Raw genomic sequence first — 24,954 nt, 5'->3', positions numbered from 1 at the left:
TCTGTTAGTTTTTATTAGTTTTTGTTAATTTAAAACATGCTTACTTATAGTTTGTTTCAGTATTCGTTATTTTTCATCCTTATTCTGAATAAATATACTTAAAATCATCTCCAAAGGCTCATGCGTTAAATTAATTACCAAATACTAAAACGATAGACGTGCTAACTACTCATTCCCCGCCTTATTTTATTCCATTAACAAATTATTATTTTTTTCATTTTAGTTTGTTTTTTCGTTAAAGGCGCTGTCTGCCAGTTTCACTCTGGAAAAGGCACTTTTTTAAATACAGGATGCACACACTTTAACTCCTTCTCAGTCTACTCCTCTAGCCTTAAGTTAATGTATGGTTGTGATTTTTTTAATTTACCCCCAACCTCCAGCCTATATTTTACCATTTTGTGTTTGTTTTGTCAACAACGGGACGTTTCTGGGTGGTGTCTGTGGACAGACGGTTGTTTCCCCCTCCACCCAATCGCAGAGCGGGGGTTGGGAGTGGGCGTGGCTGGAGCGGCGGGGGGCGTGTAGGCAGACGGGTTGTTTGTTTACGAGTAGAGTGATTAGAGTGATCAGAGGCAGGGGGTGTGAACGTTGAGCTCGTGTGGGTTGAGCCATGGGAGGCGCTCATTTTGAATTGTTTGTTTACAAACAGAAACTGTCAAACCTACTGACAGGCCCTTTAACTAAAATAACCCTGGTTATATGTGACCTCACAAGTCTAAACGTGACATTCTGGTTAATATTACATTTGTGGAATAAGAGTTATGATGCTAAATCCAGCCATTTTTATCCATCTCAGGTGGCGGCCATTTTGCCGCTCAGGCAACAACCAATCACACCTCACCTGTTTTCGGAAGCTGAGCTGTGATTGGTTGGTACCTGAGCAACACTGCCGTCATCTTCAGTCGACAACAAATGGCAAAAAGGCCACCCGCTGAGATGGATACAAATGGCTGGATTTTGCTGCTTAACTCATATTCCACTAACGCAATATTAAACAGAACACCATATTTAGTAGGGTTGCATATTGTCCAAAAAAAAATAATAATTGGGGTGTTGATTTCCCCTTCAAATAAGTGTGCTTGGATTGGAAGCTATCCGAGGTGTATCCGATTTTATATTTTGATGTTCATTTTGTGACTACTATATTCATAGCATTGCATGTATCCACCTGATTCTATTAATAGAGGATGTCATCTGGACTCAACTTTTGTCAAGTTTTATTACAAAATTACCTATTAAAAAGTGGAAGCAGCTTCAAGAAGCCGTGGTCACGTCTCCTCCATAGTGTCACAAAATCCAAGCTCACATGTTTCACAAAAGTTCTCCTCCAGGAAGTGGCCCAGGCAACCATCAGTGCCACACACGCAGGGCACTTCCTGTTGTTGCGCCAGTGAAATCGTGTGCGCGTCGGACGAATAATTCCACGTCAGTTCTGTGCCTGCCTTCACCACACTAACACACAAAAGCCACACGCATGTTTACTCAATCACCTTAACATAGAGATTACGCCCGTATCACTTATTCTCTTCCTACCTGTTGGTGAAGAAGGCAATGATGGGGAAGTTGGGGTCATGCGAGTCAGTGAAGACGTTCTGGATGAAAAGGTTCGGCTGGCAACTGTGCTGCAGGAAACGAGACGGACATGCGCAATATCAAAAGTGCTGCATACTTCTGGAAAAAGCGTCACAATAAATGTTCAAGGGGAAGTCAACCTTAAACATTTCTTGACAATAATATAATATCTTACATGTGAGCTTATTAGTGTAAACATAACATTCTGATTAATATTACATTTGTGGAATATGAGTTATGAAGCAAAGTCCAGCTGTTTTTATCCATCCCAGGGGGCGACCATTTTGCCACTTGCTGGCGACTGAAGATGACAACAGTGTTGCTCAGGCAACAATCAATCACAGCTCAGCTGTTTTCTGAAGCTGTGCTGTGATTGGTTACTTGAGACTTGTGGCAAAATGGCCGCCCCCTGAGATTTTTTATTTTTTTTTAATTGCAAACAGACACCATAACGTCTTCCATTATCAACACCAAAAGATAATACAATATGAATAGCATTGAAAAAAAAATCACTCAATATAACGAACAATTCAAAACAAAGAAAACAATACATATATAGCCGCCCCCTGAGATGGATAAAAGTGGCTGGATTTTGCTGCTTAAGTCATATTCCACTAATGCAATATTAACCAAAATACCATATTTAGACTAGTGAGGTTGCATCGAACATATTGTCAAAAAAAAACAAAAAACTGGTTGATGACTTCACTTCAAATAATAACTGCAATTCTTTTCGCCTGCCATTTTTGTCTCATTTTACTGCCGTTGTGCTCCACTTACATTGAGAAAGCGGCTCACGTTTCCTTCCTTTCTGGCGTCCACCAAATACACGTCCTCTGATTTTACCACCGTCTTCAAACTCCTTTCGTTGCCGTCAGCATTGTTTGGTGACGCCGCAACTTTGTTCTGATTTGCGTCGACCTCGGCGGGTCTCTGGATGACCGGAACATGCAGTGGCGGCCAAGTTGGGGGGGAGTCGGGGTTTTCCAGCAAGGTGCTCCCTTCCTGTAGGGGGGGCGCCAGCCACTCGGTCACCACCTCCACCTCGTCATCCGATGGCAGGTCCACTCTGGACTGTTTTGGGGGCGGAGCCTCAATGGGCTGCTGGGCCCTTTGCAGGATCACACCTGGGGGGTGTCATAGATTCAGTCAAAAAAAAATGTGTATACAAGCCAATTATACGGGCCTTTTAACTGACGTATGTTAAAATTACGATGTATGCCACCCATAAACGTTAATTGACATTTACTACGTTTTTTGTTTTGTTTGTTTGTTTGTTTGTTTTTTTTAAATCAATGGGCCGTGCAACGTCTAAGTGCAGTTCTACCTGGTCAATGGGTTGTAGAATCAAAAACACCCATTAACTATGGCCAGCAGATGGCAGCATTGTATCTCTTTTCAATGGGCTCCCTGTGTAGCAAATTATAATGAAACATAACTGATTTGATGAAATAGAATGTTTTCAATTACGATGTGAATGATCAAAGCCTTTGTCACATTAAATCTAATTCACAGAGCGTCACTAAACAAAAATAAAAATTGTGTCAAAGTCACTGTTGTGCACAAAATGTATCTTCACAAAAACTTGTTTTCTCTATTTTTTCCATTTTCACTTGATTTAACTCAAATGATCTATTTTCAAATGGTGATTATTAAAGAACGGAATAACATCCTTTTTTTTCTAATGAAAGAATGAAATGCAACCTTTTAGGTGATATCCACTATGTTTAGGTAGTCATGTCACACAATATTTCGTTTGCCTTGAAAGATGAGTTAAAATGCTGAAAATCGGCTGGCATTGACGTTATTGACGTATTATTATTTTTTTTTATAACGTTTGGTGGTCAAAGAGCTAATTGAGGCTGTAAAGCTACATTTTTTTCCTGATAACCCCCCCATGTTCCTGGTAGCCACGGTCCATTTTAGGTGACAACAGACAAAGCAGGAGGTTCAGGAGACAACACAGTTGGACACAACAGGCCTGTGGATCCCCGGCAAGAACTTTCAAATTTCTTGAAAAAGAGGACAAAAATGGCCAAAATCCGACAGCGCACTATGTTTTGAACAAACAGGGCTGCCGCGGTCAACAGTGGTATCATGTGAACTGAACATAGCCTAAGTAGTATTGTTTGTGTCACCTGCATATATGCACACAAACGTCCCCGCGTCCAGGTCATCACAGCAGCGCACACCCCAACCACAACGCTCGGTCCAGAAAACTTGGAGACGAATTCGGATTCCTCTCTGGACGAGTCGATTCTGACAACGAGCCCGATCACAGCTGCACCACGGCCCACACTCAAAAATTCTGCAGTTAAGAGATTTCAAAAACAGAATAGAGAGCCTTTACTGGCATTCACTGAGCTAATGCTACAAAGCTGGGGTAAAACTTGCAAAATAAAAAACACTACAAAAACTATACTGTGTAAAAGTGTGACAAGGGCAAGTGATTGGTATCGTAGCTCGAAAAAGAAATTGAAGTTGTAAATTCTCCCTGGCTGTTGACTGCTGCTGTTTTCAATTTGTTTGTGTTCAACTCACCCCGACGCCACAGGGTGGGAGAGTCTCTGATAGTTGTAATGGTTGTCCGCTCCCGTCATGGCGACGCAGGCGCAGCTTTGTGCGTCCAGGCATCCGTCGGTACACTCACAATAAGTGTCAAACACGGGACCCCGGGTAAGGAAACAGCCGTGTGGCCAGCGCTCCTTCCTGTAGCGGAATTCAGATGGCCGGGAATCGTCGGGGCCCACGCACAGCTCCACTGGGGTCGGCTCACATCCGCGACTCAGGTCTATCTCCGGGGGATGGCTTTCCTGGGCTGTGGGCGGGTCCAACTGCACTGCCATGTTGAAGGAGAAATAGTCCAGCTGGAGGAAACGGCAAGACGCATCATTTGAAAATCCATCACACACAAAAAAAATTTGGTGGCTGGTTGTGTCACTTTGCTTGAACTTGTGTTAATTTCGTCAACGAAAACTAAACAAAAATAATTTCATTAACACACATTTTTTACCGGACTAAATCTAGACTAGACTAGACTAGACTAGACTAGACTAAAACCCTCAACAAAACAATACCAATCACTGCAACTAGTGAGTGCAACATGCACAACCTGGGACAGACAGGAGCCGGATTTACGGTGAAAGGTTAAAAAAAAAAAAAAAAAAAAAAAAAAAAAAAAGTATATAATAAGTATAATGTAACATTAATGTTAATCCGACCGCTAATTAATGCTGGCTAATTTACTAGCTCATAGCATGGAGGCATAGTAGCCACTTGTTGATATACTGTAATTGTGTGTCAAGTTGTTTTTCATCAAAAAGATGAGAGAAAATTTTATGTGAAATACTTTTAGATCCAAAATGTTCAACAATCTTCTGACAAAAAAAAAAAATACGGGTGTTAAATGATTGTCCTGACTAAAACAACAACTAGAAGAAAACATTGACAGTTTTTGGGGACTAAGACTAGATGAATAAAATTATGTTTTCCTGGACTAAAATAAAGACTAAAACACTCGATTTATAGTCGACTAAAAATGGACTAAATAAAAATGGGATGAGGTTGACTAACTATGATAAAAACTAACAAGCGTGATGTAAACTGGATGAAAACTTATACTAAATTTAAAAATGGTGGATAAAATTAAGACTAGTGGCTGGTAAAGAAGTGATTCCCGACCAACCACCTTACTAAGCGGTAGGAAATTATACAGTGTCATTCATTCATTTGTTTTTGATCAGAATAAAACAAAAACATTTCATGCATACAACAAGCCAAATTATGGCACAAATGCATTAATTTAAAAAATTCAAAAGAGGAAGAAAATATTTTCAACTCGCAAAAAGACTGCATGTCAACAATCATGCGTCATACAAAGCAGCTGACCTGTAAAACGTCGTAGCTTTCTGTGGCCAACAGGAAACGCATCACATCGTCATAGTTACGGAGGCTGTGCCCGCATGGAGCTTTGTAAATGACATCCCAGTGGCCTTCATCGTCATCCTCATCTTCGCCATCTTTCTGCCGATTGGCGATGGACGACATCAGTGGCCCTGCCACCATCCTCTTGAAACCGCACAGCAGCGGGACCTTGAGTGGGTTCTGAGCCCAATATGGCAGGGTGGACGGATGCGTGCCTTGCAAAGAAGGCAGGCACATCTAGAGCGAGAAAAGCAGCTTCAGAACCGGAAGTGAGTGTGGTGGTCAGCTCGAGTTTACCTTGCAGCACGTGTGCAGCTTGTATGGCGGCTGAATGGGCACCAAAGGAGACAGCAGCAGATCTTCAACGGCTGACGGAGGAGGTGTGGGCATGTGGCTGTGGCGCTCTCGCTCATTATCTGAGCAGGTGAACAAAGTCAAGAGTTCATTTGACACCTTAACCCTGACATAGTCTTTTTTTTTTTTTTTTTTCATGCACACATAGTATGTTGCAGGTCGGGAATATCCTCATAACTGCTTATCAAATGTATTCATGGGCTAGCTGACAATAATTGAATGATTGCACTTTTTTCCCCCCATGTTTCAAAGGAAAGAGAAAGACTCATTTTGGATCACAGCATCTGCTACCAAGTAACATGTTTGTCGGATCATGATGTCCTATAGAAAATCAAACCAAGTACCTCTTTCATAGTTTGTCTCCTATAACTTGAAATGTCAGCTCAGTTTTCTTCATCAGCTTCTTTTACTACCACTTACACAAATAAAGTGATACTTTGTTTATGATTAGACAGCCCACTTGTGCGAATGTGGTGGACACAAAGTTCCGAAGATTGTTTCAAGGTTCCTCTTGAACACTTACAACCATCTTACCAAAAAATACACACATTTATGGCATGTACCCATTTTAATACCCCACCACTGCCATCTTGAGTTTCCTTAATTAAAAAACACAATTGTTAATTTGAATTTCATTTTGGTAGGCAACTAGGCATACAAAATTTTGACTCACATTGCAGTAACTGTGACGAAAGAATTACATTTTTCTTTGTATGGCCCAAAATTGTAGTGTATTTTGGTCCACTTTGGAAAAAGTAATCTTTCCTGTACTTTCATCGCTGTTGTCAAACAGGTTCAAGTTTGTGCCGAACGGGATGCAAGAGTCGCTCGGTGAATTACCTGCACCAATAACCACCTGAACCACCGGAGTGTTGCCCACAGGAGACTGAACTGTCCACTCCAGGCAATCGAGCATCTTCAGAGCCTGAACTCGTTCTAAGGGAACAGAAGCAAACATCAGACAGGAAACTAAAAACGAAATGTCAAGAAAGATAACCAGACGAAGAAAACCTTTGTCTGTTGCCGTGTTGGCGCTCAGGACTTCCCTAAGATGCTCCATGCGCTTGAACATAAAACTAAACATCTGCTCCACATTCTCCTTAGCCCAGAAAGCTTTGGCCCGATCTAGCAAACACGTAATATGAATGAATAAATCCGTCAAATCAATCTGTACACAAATGGTTACTTTCATTCAACAAAAATCTCACCAACATCTCGACGATCGAACGAATCCTCCATTTAAATACAAATGAACTATTTGCTTACTATTTTGAAATACTGTATCAGACAAAAACAATCTGAGTCGAGGACCGCTATGCTAAACTAGCAGGCGCTCTTCGACTGGGTCGCATTAGTTGCCAAAATACCGAATCAATAAGTTCAAAGGCCAATCGTAAATAGTTGTGAAACTGAAACTATCGTTTTCGCTTCAACGTAAAGTTTTGTAATTGCATATAACCCCAATAGCAACTTATTGTATGATGCATTGGCATAGCATTTCGCCGTCTTCCTCAAACACAACAAGTGAGCCGGCCGGCCACCGTATTTTATTATTGCCCTGAATTTGGTCTGGCAGACAACGGTTGGCGTTCGTTTTACGTTCATCATCTTTGGGAATTCTTGACATACAAAATGTATACACCAAATCGAATAAGATATTTAAGGGGGGGGAGGGCACCCATATACGTAAAAAATAAGGTAGTGTACTTCCTTTTAAGATATAAGTAGCAAGCACGTTACTTAATTGGGCTGGCGCGCTAAAATAGGTTCCAAAACAAACACCGAAATAACACTAGAATTATATTGATACCTTATTAATTATAAAATGTTATTTTAAAAATTTACTCTACCATCTCTGGCTCATTTGATTTAAAATCCTAATGTTTTGTTATTTGGTCAAATTTAATTTATTGAAAAATAACTGTTTAGGTGTGTGCGTGTGTGTGGATCTTATTGTTAAATAAGTGAATATTTATTACCACAAACAACAGAACCGAAAATTGGTACAGTTCAGTACCGGTATCGATTCCCAGGTACAGGGAATTGGAAACAGATTTGTTCAAATGAGAAAAGCACCCGTCCCTAAAGCAAGATGTTTAAAATAAAGTTAGATATGAGTTGATGTATTTTATAGTCAGAAGCCATCAACCGACAGTTGACTGGCTCAGACTCTGTGCTGTTATGATGAATAAAGTTCTGAAAGTGTTGCGTTGTAGTAGCTTCTTCACAAATGTGATGAATTGTGATGATTTGATGAAGCTGGTAGCGACCGCACTTCCTGGTCGTCTGCTGCCAACCAAGTGGTCGTGGGTAACATCATCCTTCATGACAAACTGAAATTTTGGAAATATCCCAATGGCTCCACCCACTATCACCAAGGTACCCTCTGTTTGTCACACGTACTTCCGGTTGGCAAAACCCCAAGCTGTCACATATAGGATCACAAAAAACAAACCTTGAAATGTTCTTTGACTGAGGCACAGCCATTGAAAAAACGGAAAATCACTTGAATACCATACTGATTTTGGTCATATTTTAATTCATTCACTTTTCTGTTGTTCAGTTTATGATACTGAAATGGATAGTACGCTGTAGAACTGACGTTAGCTAGCAGCAAACTATTGTTTTGCTAATGCCTTCCACAAACTAGTGTTGTTCCGATACCGTTATATATATATTTTTTTTATTTTTTTTTTTATATGGGTGGTTGACTGGTTAGCACGTCTGCCTCCCAGTTCTGAGGACTCGGGTTCGAGTCCAGGCTCCAGCCTTCCTGGGTGGAGTTTGCATGTTCTCCCCGTGCTTCTCCGGGCACTCCGGTCTCCTCCCACATTCCAAAGACATGCATGGCAGGTTAACTGGGCGCTCCAAATTGTCCCTAGGTGTGCTTGTGAGTGTGGATGCTTGTTCGTCTCTGTGTACCCTGCAACTGGCTGGCAACCAGTCCAGGGTGGACCCCGCCTACTGCCAAAAAAAGCCAGCTGAGATAGACTTCAGCGCCTTCCGCGACCCTTGTGAGGATTAAGTGGTCAAGAAAATGGATGTGATGGATATTTACACGTGTTTGGGTTTGAATGAGTTAATATCTTAATCCCATTCGGACAATTATGTGATTAGATTCAGGTTGTTCCATGATTTGCAACAGCTAAACAGACATAATTCCTGCTCATTTCCAGGAGAGAATTATAACCGCGGAGCTGCACTGGGGGCCCTGCTGGGAGAGGGAGGATTGTACATAAAGTCCACCATCCCACAGGACTGGAAAGCGCAGTTAAGGGATGCTCAGGACTTCATCCCAGACATACTCAAACGTCTGCAGTACTGACAATCGCCTGTATGACACCAATGTGCCCTTTCCCAATTTGTGTTCTGGTTTACAAATGCTAGGATTTGATTTGACTCTTGAAATGATCTGATTTGTAATTAACCACTGCAAATATACAGTTGACATGACTGAATTAAAAATGTCAATAATTAATGAGAAATCATTGTTGTTTCTACAATCACAATAGCCGGGTTTACATGGAGACTTTTTAGTCATTCCGATTGAAACCATTCTGAATGAAGATCTCTGGTCACCTGTTTACATGTGACATGATCCATTCTGATCATTCTAATCGGAATACATGGCTCCACATAAACCAGGCTATTGATTGGATATTTAATACGGTGACCTCAAGAGATTTGTGTTAAACCGTTGGCTCCAAAGTCCAAAGAGACAAAACCAACAAAGCCGAGCCATATTTGGGCAGTTTACACATGGCAATGTTGACGTGTTTCAAGTCCATTTTTGACCTTTGCCCAGATCAGAATAAAAATGGCAACAACAAGCAGACACACTAAGCCGCTCTTCTTCCTAGGGCTTTTCTTGGCTTGTATCCCAGCATGCATTGGGCCTCCTGAAGGTCAGTCCTCCGCCTACTCTACCTGTCCAACTCTCCTTTTATCTTCCTCCACTTTTTTCTCGATGGAAGCATGGCCGAATCTTATTTTAGAGAGCTAATTGATCGATGTTCGACGTAGATGTGACATTGGTGACACTGGCATTAGCTAACAGCATTAGAGTGCGTGACGGATGAGAACAAGATGTATCACGCGTCTCGACCTAGATCAGATGAGATCCCGCTTCCTTTTAACCTCAAGTAAGAGTGACATTACTGGATATAACAACATGGATGGATAGCGCAAGGTGCGGCACAAAGTCAGAACACTTGACACAAATCTTCAATCCACAGTTTAAGGACTTGGGACTTGATTGGCTAGATTCCACTTGACTTTTACTCAGTCTTCCTTTTAAACTACATCAACTTGGACTCTAAAAACAGCTGGGTCAAAAATAACCCAAACTGAGTAAAAAGGGACCAACCCAACTGTTGGGGGTTTTTCAATTAACCAAAATAGTTGGGCGAAATACATAACCCACAAACAACTCCCCAAAAATGTTTTACTTTGTGGGTTATTAATTTAATTGTGCAAACGGTTCACGTCAGTTCGGAACTTAATTAAGAAGTAATAGACAATACAGAGAGTTTGCTTTTGGACAATTACAAAATGAATTCTGAATGTGTTAGTACAGCTAACTGATACAAATTCTGTAAGGACACTGACAGCCAAGTTGTTTATTCTAAAAATAAATGTGACTGGGCAAGAGTTTATGACTTATTATTACTTGCTAAACGCAAGTGTGTTAAGTGGGGACTCCAATTTACCTTTGTCACAGTAACTTGGGGACTTGTGCTGCATTCGAGGATGGTCGGAAGTCGGACATATCCGAGTTATTTTTTCCCTGTTCCCATCTGAAAGCGATCGCGGCGAAAGTAAACATCCTACCAAAATGGAGGATAGTGGTAAATTGTTTTTTATTTTGGTTCTTAAAACTCATTTTTGACCTCCAGCAAACGTACCTTCACGTAGTTTTGCCTCATTTATTGTTTTGATCTTATTTCATAAGCATTCCATACAGTTCAGTCGTTCACCGTATAATTTCATGCCAGGAGATAGTGGCATATGTTACATACGTTGCATTACGTGAAGGTACGTCAAATATTTATGAATGAAGAAAGCTATCTAGTTTTATTCTCAAGTAAATTTTGTTTTACCATTCACTGTCTGTTTCTAAATGGGTCACCATTTCAGAGTGACATCACTTGTAGTCCGTCATTGAAGTGGGAGTCCTTCTTTTTTTCCGACTTCGCAAGTGGAATTTACGAGTTCAAGGGGGCGTTCCCGTACACACTTCCTGGTTTGAACTCGGGAAAAGTCCGACTTCCGACCATCCTCAAATGCAGCATTATTTAAGACTGAAGGATCGCATCTTGATTGGAATCAGGAAAAGACAATTCAAGTGTTTCTGGCCTGATGCCTCAACCCAATGTGGTAAACTCTTGTTGACACAGGCATGTTTTTGGGGAGACCCGACGCAAGCGTGTTTCTTCATCGAACGCGGCGGGCCAACTACTTCTGGGAGGAGCTGAAACAAGGCAATCTGGAGCGGGAATGTCTGGAAGAGAAATGCTCCTATGAGGAGGCCAAGGAGATCTTTGCTCTGCCGCAGCAGTTGGTCAGTGTACTACCGTCAGTAGGTGCTTCTGTCCAATTGCCTACGTTTCCACTCATGCCCCGCGTTTGCATTGCAGGAAGTCTTCTGGCGATTGTACACAGGTAAGTCTGTATACACGCGGAAAAGCTGCTTTTGATAAACTTCCTATTGCATGTTTTTATAGCCGAGGATCACTGCCTGTCATCTCCCTGTAAGAATGGCGGCACTTGCACTCGCAAGGTCGACACTTTTGTCTGCCAGTGTACGTCTGGATTCCACGGGTCCACTTGCGACAAAGGCAAGGCCCGCGGGCACCGGGCATGATTGCTTTTTGACTGGCACGTGTATGACATGATATGTGTCTGTCTCTTTGCAGTGCGAGTGACCTCCAACGGATGTCGCTATAGGAATGGTGGATGTGAACATTTCTGCAAAGAGTTTCCGAACCGGACACACATTTGTTTCTGCGCTCCAGGGTACAGTCTGGATCAGGACAACAGTACCTGCACTCCACAAGGTCAGAACGGATTCTTAAGGTTGCCTTCAGGTCATTGCAGATTTGCGCTATAAATTGCACTCTGTCCTAGATCCTGTCCCCTGTGGACGACCACTGGTCCACTTTGGCCCAAGAGTTGTCAATGGAGATATTTGTCCCAAAGGACATTGTCCCTGGCAGGTGAGCGGAATCATTCCGGTTGTGAGTCGTGTTAATTTTATCCGCCATTTTTAAACTTAGTCTCAGTTTTAGTCCAGTTTCAATCGTGCTTGTTAGTTTTTCATCTTAGTCAACTTCATCCCGTTTTTATTTAGTCCTTTTTTAGTTGACTATAAATCTAGCATTTTAGTCCAAGAAAACAATTTTATTCATTTAGTTGTAGTCAACAAAAACGGTCAACATTTTAGTCTAGTTTTAGTCAGGACAATCATTTTACCCCTGTATATATATTTTTTTTGTCAGAAGATTATGTTGAACATTTCAGATCTAAAAGTATTTTACATAAAATTTTCTCTCATTTTTATGAAAAACAATTTGACACATAACTACAGTAGGCTATATCAACAAGTGGCTGCTACTATGGCTCCGTGCTATGAGCTAGCAAGTTAGCTAGCATTAGTTAGCGGTTGGATTAATATTATTGTTGGAACGTTATAGCCTTTGGATTAATGTTACGTTGTAAGTAGTGTTGTTCCGATACCGATACTGGTATCGGCAGAGGTGCCGATACTGCATTAAAACAGTGGTATCGGTATCGGTGAGTACTCACAAGTAACATGCCGATACCATTAATTCCAACACTAATATAGGATTTTGGCTGCAGCATCTTGTGTCTTGCTCGTGCACGACATTCATTGATATGTGACATGCTCACTGCATGCCTATCTAAGATATCCTATTGGCCCTTGAATGCTCAGAACCAATAGCAGGACAACTTTCTCATGTTGAGGGAAAAAAAAACTTTGGTTAGGGCTGCACAATATATCGAAAAAATATCGATATCGCGATATTGGCATTTGCAATATACATATCGCAAAGGCATGCAATAAGTTTTATATAGAATTTTATGCTTTTTATATGAATTTGACCAGTCAGATGCTAACTAAAATGTGCATCGCCATTCAATAGTTGAAAATTATCAAGACATAATTACAATTAATTAAATAAGATTCCATTAAGGTTGCTTATTTTGCCACATGAAAAATGTTTTTCTTTCATTAGGTAATAAAAATGTAATTTCTTTAGGTGCATGTTAAATATCGCAATAATATCGATATCGCTATGTTCAGCAAGTATATCGCATATCGCATGTTTTTCCAATATCGTGCAGCCCTAGTATCGGTATGGTATCGGCCGATACTGCAAATCTGGGTATCGGTGTCGGGGGCCAAAACACGTTATCGGAACAACACTAGTTGTAAGTATAATTGACATTAACCTTTCACTGCGAATCCACCTCCTGTGTGTCCCGTGTTTGTGCATATTGCATTCGCTAGCTGCAGATTTGAAAGGGGGTGTGTCAATGTGTCACATGACAGATTAGGAGAGACAAGATTTTACAAAATCAAATAATTTTTGTCTTGTTTTTGTTCACGAACTAAAATGTCCATTATGTCGGCTTCATTAGTCGACAAAAATGCAGACTGATTTATTCCCAGTTATTGTTTCTTAATGAGGGGTTTAGTCTAGTCTAGTTTCAGTCCGGTGAAAAATGTGATGATGTTTTTTTTGTTTTTTTTTTGAGTTTTCGTTGACGAAAATAACACAAGTTGTGAGGTACAGACAAATGAATGATGCTAAAAACGATGAGCTCCTGTTAAGGCGCTCCTGACTGAGAACCACGAGCATACCTGCGGTGCCATCGTCCTATCCGATCAGTGGATGCTGACTGCAGCTCACTGCGTGTGGAAGAAACCAAACAACATCTTGCACGTCGTCGTGGGTAAGGCGATCAATCAAAGAGCTCAGTTCGGAGCCGTTTGCTCATCAAACGTTGCCTTCTTTTTCCCTCTTGCGTGAAGGCGAGCATGACCTCGAGACCGATGAGAAGACGGAGCAGAAGCGCCGAGTGTCGAAAGTCCTGATCCACCGCGGTTATAACAAGTCCAGTTACGACAGCGACCTGGCCATGCTGAAGCTCCACCGACCCATCAAACTGGGACTCTACGTCGTCCCCATTTGTCTTCCGGCTCGGAACAGCTCGTTCAGCCGTACCTTGGCGGCCATTCGACACAACACCGTGTCGGGGTGGGGTCGCCTGTCACTGCACGGATCCACTGCCAGATTGCTCCAACGCCTGGCGCTCCCGCGGGTCCCCCTGCAGGAGTGCCGCCTGCATACCAAACTCAACATCACCCGGAACATGCTCTGCGCCGGGCTGCAAAGAGGCGGCCAGGACGCGTGCAGGGGCGACAGCGGCGGCCCTCTGGTGTCGCGCTACAAGAAAACTTGGTTTTTGACTGGCGTGGTGAGCTGGGGGAACGGCTGCGCTGACAACAACATGTATGGCATTTACACCAAAGTCAGCAACTTCCTGGACTGGATCCAACAACAAATGACCAGATGGTAAAAGTGAGAAGAGCCTGGAAACTGACATTTTGGTTTTAACTGGTCGTTTTTGTTTCAATAAACCAAAAAACAAGAAAGCATCTTTTCTCTGATGGTTGTCAACTTTTTTTGCCCTGTTTTTATCCAACTAAAAATGTTGAAAGGTTTATAGTGGTGGGAGATCAGTGCCAGCAAAGCCGTCTTTTTATTTCTGCCCTAAACATTATTAGGCTTATTTACAACCTGAAATCAAATATTTGTACAGTGAAATTGTATTGCTTGCTTCTCAACTGTCTATTCTCTTCATTTTGTAGCATTTCTCTTAGCTGCACTGGCTTCAGTACAGCTGCAGAGATTAGATTTTTTTTTTTTGGTCCAATCAGAATGCAGCTCCATGTTGCCATGTCAATCTGTAATCTGACCAGGACCTTCATCATTTTTAGTGATGGCACATGTAATCTAACAGTACCAACACTGTTAAAGGATCCTTTTTTTTTTTCTCGTGACTGCCAACTCTGGCCCATAGCATAACTGCAGCATCCCAACTGTGGAAAGTTAGCAGCTCATGTGTGCAGTGTCGTAAACTAGTTAACACAACTCCATATATCCGCTACTCCGCGGGGACGCGTATGACGTCACCTTCCACCACTCCACCCCTCCCCAAAGAAACTATGAAGTGTGCAGGGTCCGCACACTTTACTATAAAAGGGAAGATAAAAGCTGATAGGTGCAGTCAGAGTAAAACAGTCAGGGCTCTTTGTACTCATCTGGGCGTTGGTGGAGCATGCACATTAATATTACCTTCTTAAACAGCTCAATGTACCTTTAAATTATGGCAATCAAGATTACTTCTACTACCATTTCAAATCTTAACAAGGGCAGTCTCTGCGGTATACCCTAAAACCAGACTGATACTTTTCAAAGAAATTACAGGCGATTAATATTTGTAATCGAAATTAATAGCATGAGTTCAGTAGTTGACCTCTGTTTTTTACTCTTCAAATCACTGCTGTCATGTACAAGTAAATGATTAGCCAAAAAAGACAGCTGGTCGAAATGAACTCATGGTTTTTGAAAGAGATTGATGGACTGTGTCATAGAGGTGTTTTAATGCTTACCAGCAGAGGGCATGCAGATAGTTCTCCAAACAGCTATATTAGGGAGGTGGAGTCTTCGCATCAGAATTTGACCAGTGTTGGGGGTTATTGGACTTCAACCTCATACAGAGCAAGCAGCGTTCCCATGGCGTCAGCAGCGCGCTTGAGTGTCTTCGTAAGCTTACTCATCGTCTTAAGCCCGTCGTCATTGGCATCAGGTCAGAGAAGCAGAAGAAGTTAAGGAACCGTTAGTGTAATCAAATCTTCTTGTTGTTTGATGTTGATGCAGGGTTACCCACTTCCGCTTTTCCAACCTCCTCAGTCTTCCTGAATCGGGATGAGGCGCGCAGTGTCCTGGTGCGCACCAGGAGGTTCAACTCGGGCTGGCTGGAGGAGCTGCAGAAGGGCGATTTGAAGAGGGAGTGTCTGGAGGAGAAGTGCTCATATGAGGAAGCGCGTGAGGTGTTTGAGCATCAAGAGACCACGGTTGGCCCGCCCGGCTTTTCTGCACCGCACCAAATTCCACATCACCTCCAACCAAGTGTTAAATTATTTCTCAATGGCTTTGTGTTTCCTCAGGACGAATTCTGGAAGACATACAGCAGTAAGCAGAATAAACACTATGTGGCACATTAGCACTGGCTAGTTATGGAACTTATGACTTGCTGACAAGTGACTTCACCGAGTGACATCCCGCAGTTCCAGACAGCTGTGAGTCGAGTCCCTGCTTGAACGGGGGAAGCTGTGCGGTCCTGCCGGGGTCTTACAACTGCTTGTGCCCACCGCCCTTCAGTGGCCTCAACTGTGAGCTGGGTAAGGCTAACACTTTAGTGACAGAACGATATGCCTTTTCCAGATTATTAGTAGTCAGCGTTGTTGAAATGCCGTTGAGGAACCACATAGAAAATAGACGGGTATGTTTTCAATTTTTAACAAAACCATAACCGAAATGTAGTGGTGCACCGATTGATCGGCTGGCCGATTTATCTGCCCCGATTTCCTTAATTTTGGAAGATCGGTGATCGGCAGATCCCTTAAAAATAAGACGATCTTTTCCACCAATCTCATCTCCCTCCTCAGAGGTCTGAAAAAGTCAGCCACTGTGCTCTTTTGCTGAGATGACCAAGGATTTTCATTTTTATTTGAGAGAACTACTTCATGTGCAGTTAAAACAACCCATTTGTATTATTTCACCAGTATTTTTCAATGTTTTCCTATAAAACAAGATTGGAACACTGAAGATATATGCTTAACCTGGCAGTAACCAGATGGATATTACATATCCATCTGGTACCTCTCCACAGTAATTTGGTTGGGAAAAGGGGGGACATTCTGTACAATAATTCGAGCTGATTGGATGATGTAAAATTCTACACATTTGTTTTAACCAATCACGGCCATGGGTGAAAATTTCGTGTAAGTTCTTGCTGAAGGGGGGGGAAGCACGAACATGTTACCAGCTAGAAATGCACGAAGCGCCTCTCGCTGTTCAACAAGGAAAAATGGTGAGTAATTCTGCGAGAACAGAATTAATTGTAGCGTCCATTCGTCCATGTTGGGCTTTTTTTGTTAGCCCCGGCGTTGGCGCTGGCTTCCTGGTTTCGTCACAATTTCCTATCCCGCCACCAAACACAATGTCTCTCTGTGATTGGTCTGAACCCTCAGTGGTTCGGGAACGGCGGTTATCAGCGGGAGTGGTACAAGATGTATTCTCCGGAGTTTGTAAACTCACAAATACCGCGAGAATTCATCTTGCGAGAGCAAGGTTAAAATATACTACTTGTAATGAAAAAAATCGGTATCTGCAAAAATCGAGATCGGCAGGTCAGACTTTTTAAAAGACGGAGATCGGTGATCAGCCATAAAATTGTGATCGGTAAGAAGAAAGTTCCCTGACCCAATTCTAAATTGATCTCTTAAGATCACTGAGCGACGAACACTTGCAAACTTAGCGAATTTTGGGTTTTTGTCAAGGTGTGTAAAAGGTTTCCAAAGATGTTGGCAGACAGTTAAAAATTGTCTGAAAATGTTCAAAATTTCTTTGCAACAAGGAAACTCTTAGCGACAAGTGACAACCGTGATCACAGATCTTTGAAATATTTTGCAAACCCTGACAAGAATCCAAAATTCACTAAGTTTGCAATTTCCGCTCAGTGATAATATAGCAGCTGTATAAAAAAAGTAAAGTAAAAAAGGACAATTGCCGATATTCGTCAAAAATATATATATCTGCGCAGATAATCGGCCCGGCCGATAATCAGTCCATCCCTACCATACATTCGTCATTGATCCAGGTAACTTGGAATTCCATTGTGTTCTGTAGACGACAATGCCGGGCCAGACACGTGTCTGCTCGAAAATGGAGCATGTGAGCACTTCTGTCATGAAGACGAGAGGGGAGAAAGGCTCAACTGCTCCTGCGCAGATGGATACTTGCTGAACGCGGATGGGAAGAGCTGCACGGCCAAAGGTGCTAATTGCAAAGCGCTTAGAGTTATTTGCAAGAGTTAAGTGGAAGTTCTAGGATGATGATGTTTCCCAAATACGTCCAGATGTGATCACACATGCAGGACATTTCGCAATGTTTGTAAATAATTAACCTCGCCAGACATTGATAATTGTGATTCACTCAAGGGAGTTCATCACATTATCAATCTGGTATGAAAATGCACAATGCGCCTCTCGCAGTTCAAATTCAACAAGGAAACGGTGAGTAATTCTGCGAGAACAGAATTAATTGCAGTGTCCACTCGTCTGTTAGGTTTGTTTGTTTCCCTCTCGCCATCAGCGCTTATTGGTTTCGTCCCGTCCTGAACAACACCTCATTGGTCCGACCTAAAATAGGTCGTGTTCAAATGAATCAACGGGAGCAGTACAAGATTTATTCTCCGGAGTTTGTGAACTCACAAATGCCGCGAGAATTCATCTTGCTGGCAATATTAGTAAATAAGAGGTAGTGTACTGGATACTTCCATGTGGCAGGATGCAATGAAACCATGTCAAAAACTGTGTTTTGAGGTTACACCACTTGATATATGCCAAGTTTTCATTTCTCCCTCATCCATCCATCTATTGTGTTAACCGCTTATTCCTCACAAGGGTCGCGGGGTGCTGGAACCTATCCCAGCCGTCTTCGGCTACATGCATATCATTTATATACAAAATAAAGAGTTTAGGGCCTCATACTGACCCCTGGGGGACACCACATCAGTATCCAAACATGATGAGGAATAATCGCCCAACTTAACAAACTGCTGTCTCCTACTTAAATAACTTTTTATCCACTCAAGCATGATTCCCCTAATACCATATCGTTGTAGTTTATTTATTAATATATGATGGTTAATTGTATCAAATGCCTTCTTGATGTCTATAAATACCCCTGTGTCTATTCTTTCTTGTGATCTATAGCATTTGTAATTAGTTCTATTGCTTCTATTATTGCCAGTGTTGTTGATCTATTCATATCTATCTATACATCTGTGGAATAACTATGATAAAGAATTGGAAATGTGTGGTTCCATTATTACTTTCAAACAAATGTTTAAACTCAAAGTACTCACCAAATATATTACCAACTGTAAAAAAAAAAAAAAAAAAAAAGTGTGACAAATTTTGTTGCCCTTACAGGGGAGAAAATGTTTTTCAAAACAAGTTTGTTTTTGTTTTGTTAAAAAAAAAAAAAAAGTGACAGATTTTACTAAACTTCAGATGATGAATTCTGTGTTTGTGTTGTGGTTATTATTTATAATAATAATAATAATTAATGTGCTGAAATATGTTACGTAATGTAAAAAGTGTGTATGCTTGATAATCTGTTGCTACATCCTACACATTTTTGATTGGCTTGTTTGGCCAAAAAAATTCAGTTTTTATGTGTTACTTCTAACTGAGGCTGATCGAATAAATGAACCCAACAACCAAATTTTTTTTTACTAGCGGTGCCATCGCGTAATGTTTTGTTGTTTTTTCCCCCATCCTTATGTTGTGACGTCATCGTGAAATGTCCTCTAAAATGTCCTCTAAAGTTCACATCATTTTCCTCGCTTCAGACTTGATATCATGTGGCATGACCCCAGTCCTTCAAGATCCAAACAAAGCCACGCAGCTTGACCCTCGCGCTCGAATTGTGGGCGGGAACGAGTGTCCCAAAGGCGAATGCCCCTGGCAGGTAAACCGTAAGCCTCAGAGAAGATGAACTTCTTGCAGGTCTGGTGCAACTCAACACGTTTCATTTCTTGGTGCTTCTTTTTTTTAGGTGTTGCTGCTTTATGAAGGCAAAGGCTTCTGTGGCGGTGTAATCATTCAACCCATGTGGATCCTCACAGCATCTCACTGCCTGGAAGACGCTGATGCCCAGTTTCTAAATGTTGTTGCAGGTATGGGTCACTTAATGTGTTTTAGGTTTTGTAAAGGGCAGGGCTAGCTATTGTGGTTAACATGTTGGCTTAGCTACTTATACAAAAAAAAAAAAAAAAAAGTATGAATGTGTAAATAATTCTGGAAACGTAAATGTACAATTCAATATGCATTTTAACAAATTAACTTAAATGCTTGAGCGAAGCGTATTTGTCATTGGCAGCAACCAACGCTTCAAAGTGTGAATGCTTAAAGGGACAGTAAAGTGAAAGATCAACTTTTTGGAGCTTTGAGACATGTTAAAATGCTATTTCCTCACCAAAAGCATGACAGAAGTGGTGTTTTCCTCCATTCGCCTCTCTATGAGAAATTCTAGGTCATTCTGCTCTCCAAGCACGAAGCCCCTCCCAACCTGAGAAAACGAGTGGGTGCTCACTCTATGAAGTCATGAGGTGCGGACACCCCCCCGCAATGCCTCTGCGGACTAAACACATGGCCACTTTCTCTGAGACCTCCATGCTCGCATGCTAATGATAAAAGTGGCCTTTATCAGTAAACATTCTGTCCAAATGAATTCAAAGCAATCAATTATCCTTCACATTTGCAATGCCAAAGCGCAATGACAATTGTCAGTCTTAAATTCCCAGAAAGGTTGTGGCTAACACTTGTGGAAACTACAAGTAAAATTTCTGTGCCAATGAACCTAACTGGACAAATGGTGTAGTGTTAAGCGTGCTCACTCTCTAAGTGTGTCCCACTCAGGGTTTCTTTATTTTTTCTTTCTCTCCTCCCCTCATCCTCCACTATGATTTCTTGCGGCAAGGAGATGTTTTGTTTCAAATGTTTATTGAAGAATTGAACATCCAAACAATTTCCACATTTAAAGAAGACACGGTTGTACTGCACATGGGCTGGACGGTCTTGCATGGCCACACAAGTGCTCGAATGCAGCGTTGCAGACTTTTGTGGGCTGTGCGTGCAGCAACCGGCTTAGGAAGAGAGGGGGGTGGCAACCACACAGAGAGAGGTGGGGTTTTACTGAACCAAGCATTTTAATTCCGCATTAGAAAAATGTCCAGCTGGTGACTGTGGATCTCACTCTGCTTCATCTATCCATCCTTCCTTCCTTCCTTCCTTCCTTCCTTCCTTCCTTCCTTCCTTCCTTCCTTCCTCTCTTTAGTTTTTCCCTCTGGTCTCTTGAGATCTCCCTAATCTGTTGGAATTTAGAGGTTTCTGGGGTTGGTGGGAGATTCTGTTTTTGTAACCATGTGGGTGGCAGGTGGTGTCTGGTTAATGCTCACGTGTGCATTTGTGTGCGTATGTGTGTGTGTGTGTGTGTGTGTGTGTGTGCGTGTGTGTGTGTGTAAATTTGTGCTCACTAATTCACCTGAAACCTAATAAAAAAATCCCACACCTTTCATCTTAACCGGATACTTCAGAGTCTCGCTAGAGTCGTGAAGTTCAGAAGGTCAGGAGACCAGAGGAAAGATCAAAGGAAAAAAGATGAAGCAAAGTGAAATCCAGCACCAACTATCTCCTTATTTGAAAACTCGACCGGAAAGTATTGGCACAAATATCTGAATAGTACGCTACATGTATTTCTAGTAAGTCTCTAAGTTTTTTTTTTTATCTCGCAAATCTGCCGCTTTATAAAGTTGCAAATTTACAAGTTTTTTAAAGAGTGGCAAATTAGATTTTTTTTTCCCCTCGGAATATTGCATTCCCACCCACCCTCTAATATATATATACATACATACATACATATACACATATATATATACACATATACACATATGTATATACACACACACACACATACATATATATATATATATATATATATATATATATATATATATATATCCATCCATCCATCCATCCATTTTCTTGACCGCTTATTCCTCACAAGGGTCGCGGGGGCTGCTGGCGCCTATCTCAGCTGGCTCTGGGCAGTAGGCGGGGGACACCCTGGACTGGTTGCCAACCAATCGCAGGGCACACAGAGACGAACAACCATCCATACGCACAAGCACACCTAGGGACAATTCGGAGCGCCCAATTAACCTGCCATGCATGTCTTTGGAATGTGGGAGGAGACCGGAGTACCCGGAGAAGACCCACGCGGGCACGGGGAGAACATGCAAACTCCACCCAGGAAGGTCCGAGCCTGGACTTGAACCGGAGACCTCAGAACTGGGAAGCGGACGTGCTAACCACTCGACTACCGTGCCGCCCATATATATATGGCACGGTGGTTGACTGGTGAGCACGTCCGCCACCCACTTCTGAGGACTGTCCAGGCTCCGGCCTTCCTGGGTGGAGTTTGCATGTTCTCCCCGTGCCCGCGTGGGTCTTCTCTGGGTACTCCGGTCTATTCCCACATTCCAAAGACATGCATGGCAGGTTAATTGGGCGCTCCGAATTGTCCCTAGGTGTGCTTTTGAGTGTGAGTCGTTGTTTGTATCTGTGTGCCCTGCGATTGGCTGGAAACCGGTCCAGGGTGTCCGCCGCCTACTGCCCAAAGCCAGCTGGGATAGGCTTTAGCACCCCGTGCGACCCTAGTGAGGAGTAAGCGGTTCAGAAAATGGATGGATGGATATATTTATACGTGGCCGTATACGCCGTCGTCGATTTCAGACCTGGGCCTTCACCTTGTAATTGGTTCCTTCCAACCTCTGTTGGTATCACACCAAGTCGCCATGTCATGTTATGTATACTGCTCTCTTTCTTTTTTCTATTTGCCAGGTGAGCACAACACCGAGGTGGCGGAAGGAACAGAGCAGGTCATCCAGGTGGCTCAAATCATCATGCACGAGCGCTATGAAAAGAAGACGGCTGACAACGACATTGGCCTGCTGCGATTGGTCTCGCCCGTGCTTTACACGCCGTACGCCGTGCCGGTCTGCCTGCCCACAAAGTCCTTGGCTGAGCGTGACCTGTGGGCCATCAGCATACACACGGTGAGCGGCTGGGGGCGGCGAGCCGAGAATGGCCCCACCTCGCACCTGCTGCGCCGTCTCAGGGTGCCTCGTATACGTACGCAACAGTGCATCCAGGAGAGTGGCGTGCAGCTCACCGAAAACATGTTTTGCGCCGGATACATCACGGGCCGGGAGGACTCGTGTAAAGGTGACAGCGGCGGGCCACTGGTGACGCAGTACAAGAAGACCACGTTCCTGCTGGGTATTGTGAGCTGGGGGAAGGGCTGCGCCCGGCCAGGCCACTACGGCATCTACACGCGCGTCTCCAACTATCTGCAGTGGATACACAACCGCATAGCGACAACGGTGCAGCTGACAAACGACGCTCAACTTCCAGTGCACAACATAACCACCTAAGCGCTCACTTACCAATTATCAACCACTCTGTTGAGCTCTTAACCTTACTGTAGGAATAATTGTAAATATAAGTTATCATACATTTGCTGCAATGAAGAACTGCTTCTGCTTGCAATGAAGACTGATTTGCTCCACACTCATATTCACATAGCCTAGCTATATGTCATCTTAACAGAAGATGACTCACGAAGCATAAGACCCAGAACATCTAACGCAGCAGAATGGTTAGAGCCAGTCTGCTGAGGCCACCTGTTTTCTGTTAAAAAATGATTGCAAACTTGACCACTCATGTACTCAGCAATCTTCCACTCACATGCGCACACACATATAGACAAACAAGTACACTGTGTTCCAACCATGTTTTGCATTTGCATTATTAGGGGTGGGACACCTATGTAACTAGGGGCGTGGAAACCAAATAAAAAGAGGGTGAGGAGGGGATTTTTTTTTCAGAGAGTGAAGTAGTGAATTGTATCAGTTCCTCTCTTCTCTCCTCGCGAGCTTTTAACCGAGTGCCTTCTCTCCTTTTTGTTGTGTTTAATAAATGTCAAACACGTCAACCTGACACTTACGATTGTGATGTTTGATGTCTCTCAGTGCCATAAATACGCTTCAAACCAATCCATCCATTTTCTCAAGATGACTGAAATTCGGTTCACTATTCAAAAATCCATATTTGGATCTTTTCTTTTCACCTACTTGCACCTTTTGTGCTCTTTCTGAAATGCTCTAAGATGCCACTGGATGGCACCAACCAAGTATTGGCCTTCCTTGAAATTTTTTTTGTGACATTTCAGGCATCAAACAAAGATTTATTTATTTATTTTTATGAATCAACACCAAGTGGGGACAATCCTGAAGTGGAACGAAATTTATGATAATTTTTTAAAGGGATACTTGACTCATTGAGCCATTTTCAACAGTACAAAGTTAATATTTTGTCCAGAATTTAATAACTTCATTATTTTTCTTGTAAAATTAATACCTTTAAAGGTATATTCAAGGATTTTCTGAAAAAAGTATGTCAAATGTCCGTTTATCACGTTTTAAAAAATGTGCATGGGGAAAGCCATCCTACCAGCTCTCCTGTTCGTCTGGGGGAAATGCCTATCAAATGTCGGGAATGTGCGGGCTCATCTTCAGCTTCATCAGGCTCTGCAGCCAGCGTCACTTGAAAGACAGATGTACTCTTGGGCTCTCAGCCATTTTCAAATTATGAGGTGGGATCGGCGGAGCTACAACGATAAATGGCTGAATCCGAAGCTCAGCGGCTACATGTTACAAACACGGCAATCTGTCAACTTTCCACCCAAGAGCATTGACAGTCACTTTGATGAAAAGGACATGATATACATGCGCGAGGTGGACATGTTGGATTGCCAATGAAGACTGAATGAAGTAGTACTTTTTTTTTTTTCAACTCGGCGACACTGCTACGTGGAATTACCGCCAATCTTACATCGGTGAGTACATTAAAATCTGATCATACAAAGGCTTTACAAGTTTGTGCAATCTGGATTTATTTCCCCTTTATTCACGGTCAAAATGCCATTGAAGTTAGTAGTTTATATAGGTACATTAGCAATTTAGCAGCTGGTAATTCATTTATGCCGTAAAAAGTCTTCCTTATGATGTAGGTCAGTTGTTAAATTCAACTGTGTAATATCTATTAAACCGTAGCAGCAGAAATGAACGAAACAGATTATCTCCCCGACATTTTGCGTGTGG

At 42.4% G+C, this 24,954-nt stretch overlaps 3 protein-coding genes across 8 annotated transcripts; 2 read left to right on the top strand and 1 right to left on the bottom strand.

Moving 5' to 3' along the window:
* Positions 1–1,200: 1,200 nt before the first annotated feature.
* Positions 1,201–16,116, bottom strand: setdb2 (SET domain bifurcated histone lysine methyltransferase 2). Of its 3 annotated transcripts, none has more exons than XM_077513981.1 (11): positions 15,829–16,116; positions 15,551–15,721; positions 6,862–6,975; positions 6,691–6,786; positions 5,794–5,912; positions 5,461–5,733; positions 4,114–4,439; positions 3,711–3,880; positions 2,353–2,699; positions 1,534–1,622; positions 1,201–1,452 (listed from the first exon to the last, which is right to left on the bottom strand). In XM_077513981.1, the coding sequence occupies exons 2-11, from the start codon at positions 15,609–15,611 to the stop codon at positions 1,269–1,271; spliced, it is 1,779 nt and encodes a 592-aa protein (XP_077370107.1). In that variant the 5' UTR covers positions 15,612–15,721; positions 15,829–16,116; the 3' UTR covers positions 1,201–1,268. The 3 variants fall into 3 exon arrangements, with proteins under 3 accessions (XP_077370107.1, XP_077370108.1, XP_077370109.1); XM_077513983.1 differs by having other exon boundaries at positions 1,309–1,452; positions 1,534–1,617; XM_077513982.1 differs by lacking the exons at positions 15,551–15,721; positions 15,829–16,116 and adding an exon at positions 7,059–7,686.
* On the top strand, positions 9,612–14,533 carry f7l (coagulation factor VII, like). Of its 2 annotated transcripts, none has more exons than XM_077513988.1 (8): positions 9,612–9,755; positions 11,247–11,410; positions 11,487–11,511; positions 11,574–11,687; positions 11,766–11,906; positions 11,977–12,065; positions 13,707–13,827; positions 13,907–14,533. In XM_077513988.1, the coding sequence occupies exons 1-8, from the start codon at positions 9,668–9,670 to the stop codon at positions 14,452–14,454; spliced, it is 1,290 nt and encodes a 429-aa protein (XP_077370114.1). In that variant the 5' UTR covers positions 9,612–9,667; the 3' UTR covers positions 14,455–14,533. The 2 variants fall into 2 exon arrangements, with proteins under 2 accessions (XP_077370114.1, XP_077370115.1); XM_077513989.1 differs by lacking the exon at positions 9,612–9,755 and adding an exon at positions 9,799–10,039.
* LOC144014274 (coagulation factor VII-like) lies at positions 15,613–23,791 on the top strand. Of its 3 annotated transcripts, none has more exons than XM_077513986.1 (8): positions 15,613–15,747; positions 15,852–16,015; positions 16,109–16,133; positions 16,229–16,342; positions 17,853–17,999; positions 19,582–19,700; positions 19,788–19,908; positions 22,634–23,791. In XM_077513986.1, exons 1-8 carry the CDS (start codon positions 15,675–15,677, stop codon positions 23,224–23,226), a joined length of 1,356 nt encoding a protein of 451 aa, XP_077370112.1. In that variant the 5' UTR covers positions 15,613–15,674; the 3' UTR covers positions 23,227–23,791. The 3 variants fall into 3 exon arrangements, with proteins under 3 accessions (XP_077370112.1, XP_077370111.1, XP_077370113.1); XM_077513985.1 differs by having other exon boundaries at positions 15,625–15,747; positions 15,819–16,015; XM_077513987.1 differs by having other exon boundaries at positions 15,668–15,765.
* Positions 23,792–24,954: the final 1,163 nt, after the last annotated feature.

Source organism: Festucalex cinctus, chromosome 2, assembly GCF_051991245.1.
Source record: "Festucalex cinctus isolate MCC-2025b chromosome 2, RoL_Fcin_1.0, whole genome shotgun sequence".
Taxonomy (NCBI): Eukaryota; Metazoa; Chordata; class Actinopteri; order Syngnathiformes; family Syngnathidae; genus Festucalex; species Festucalex cinctus.
This window is presented reverse-complemented; position numbering and strand designations above follow the sequence as displayed.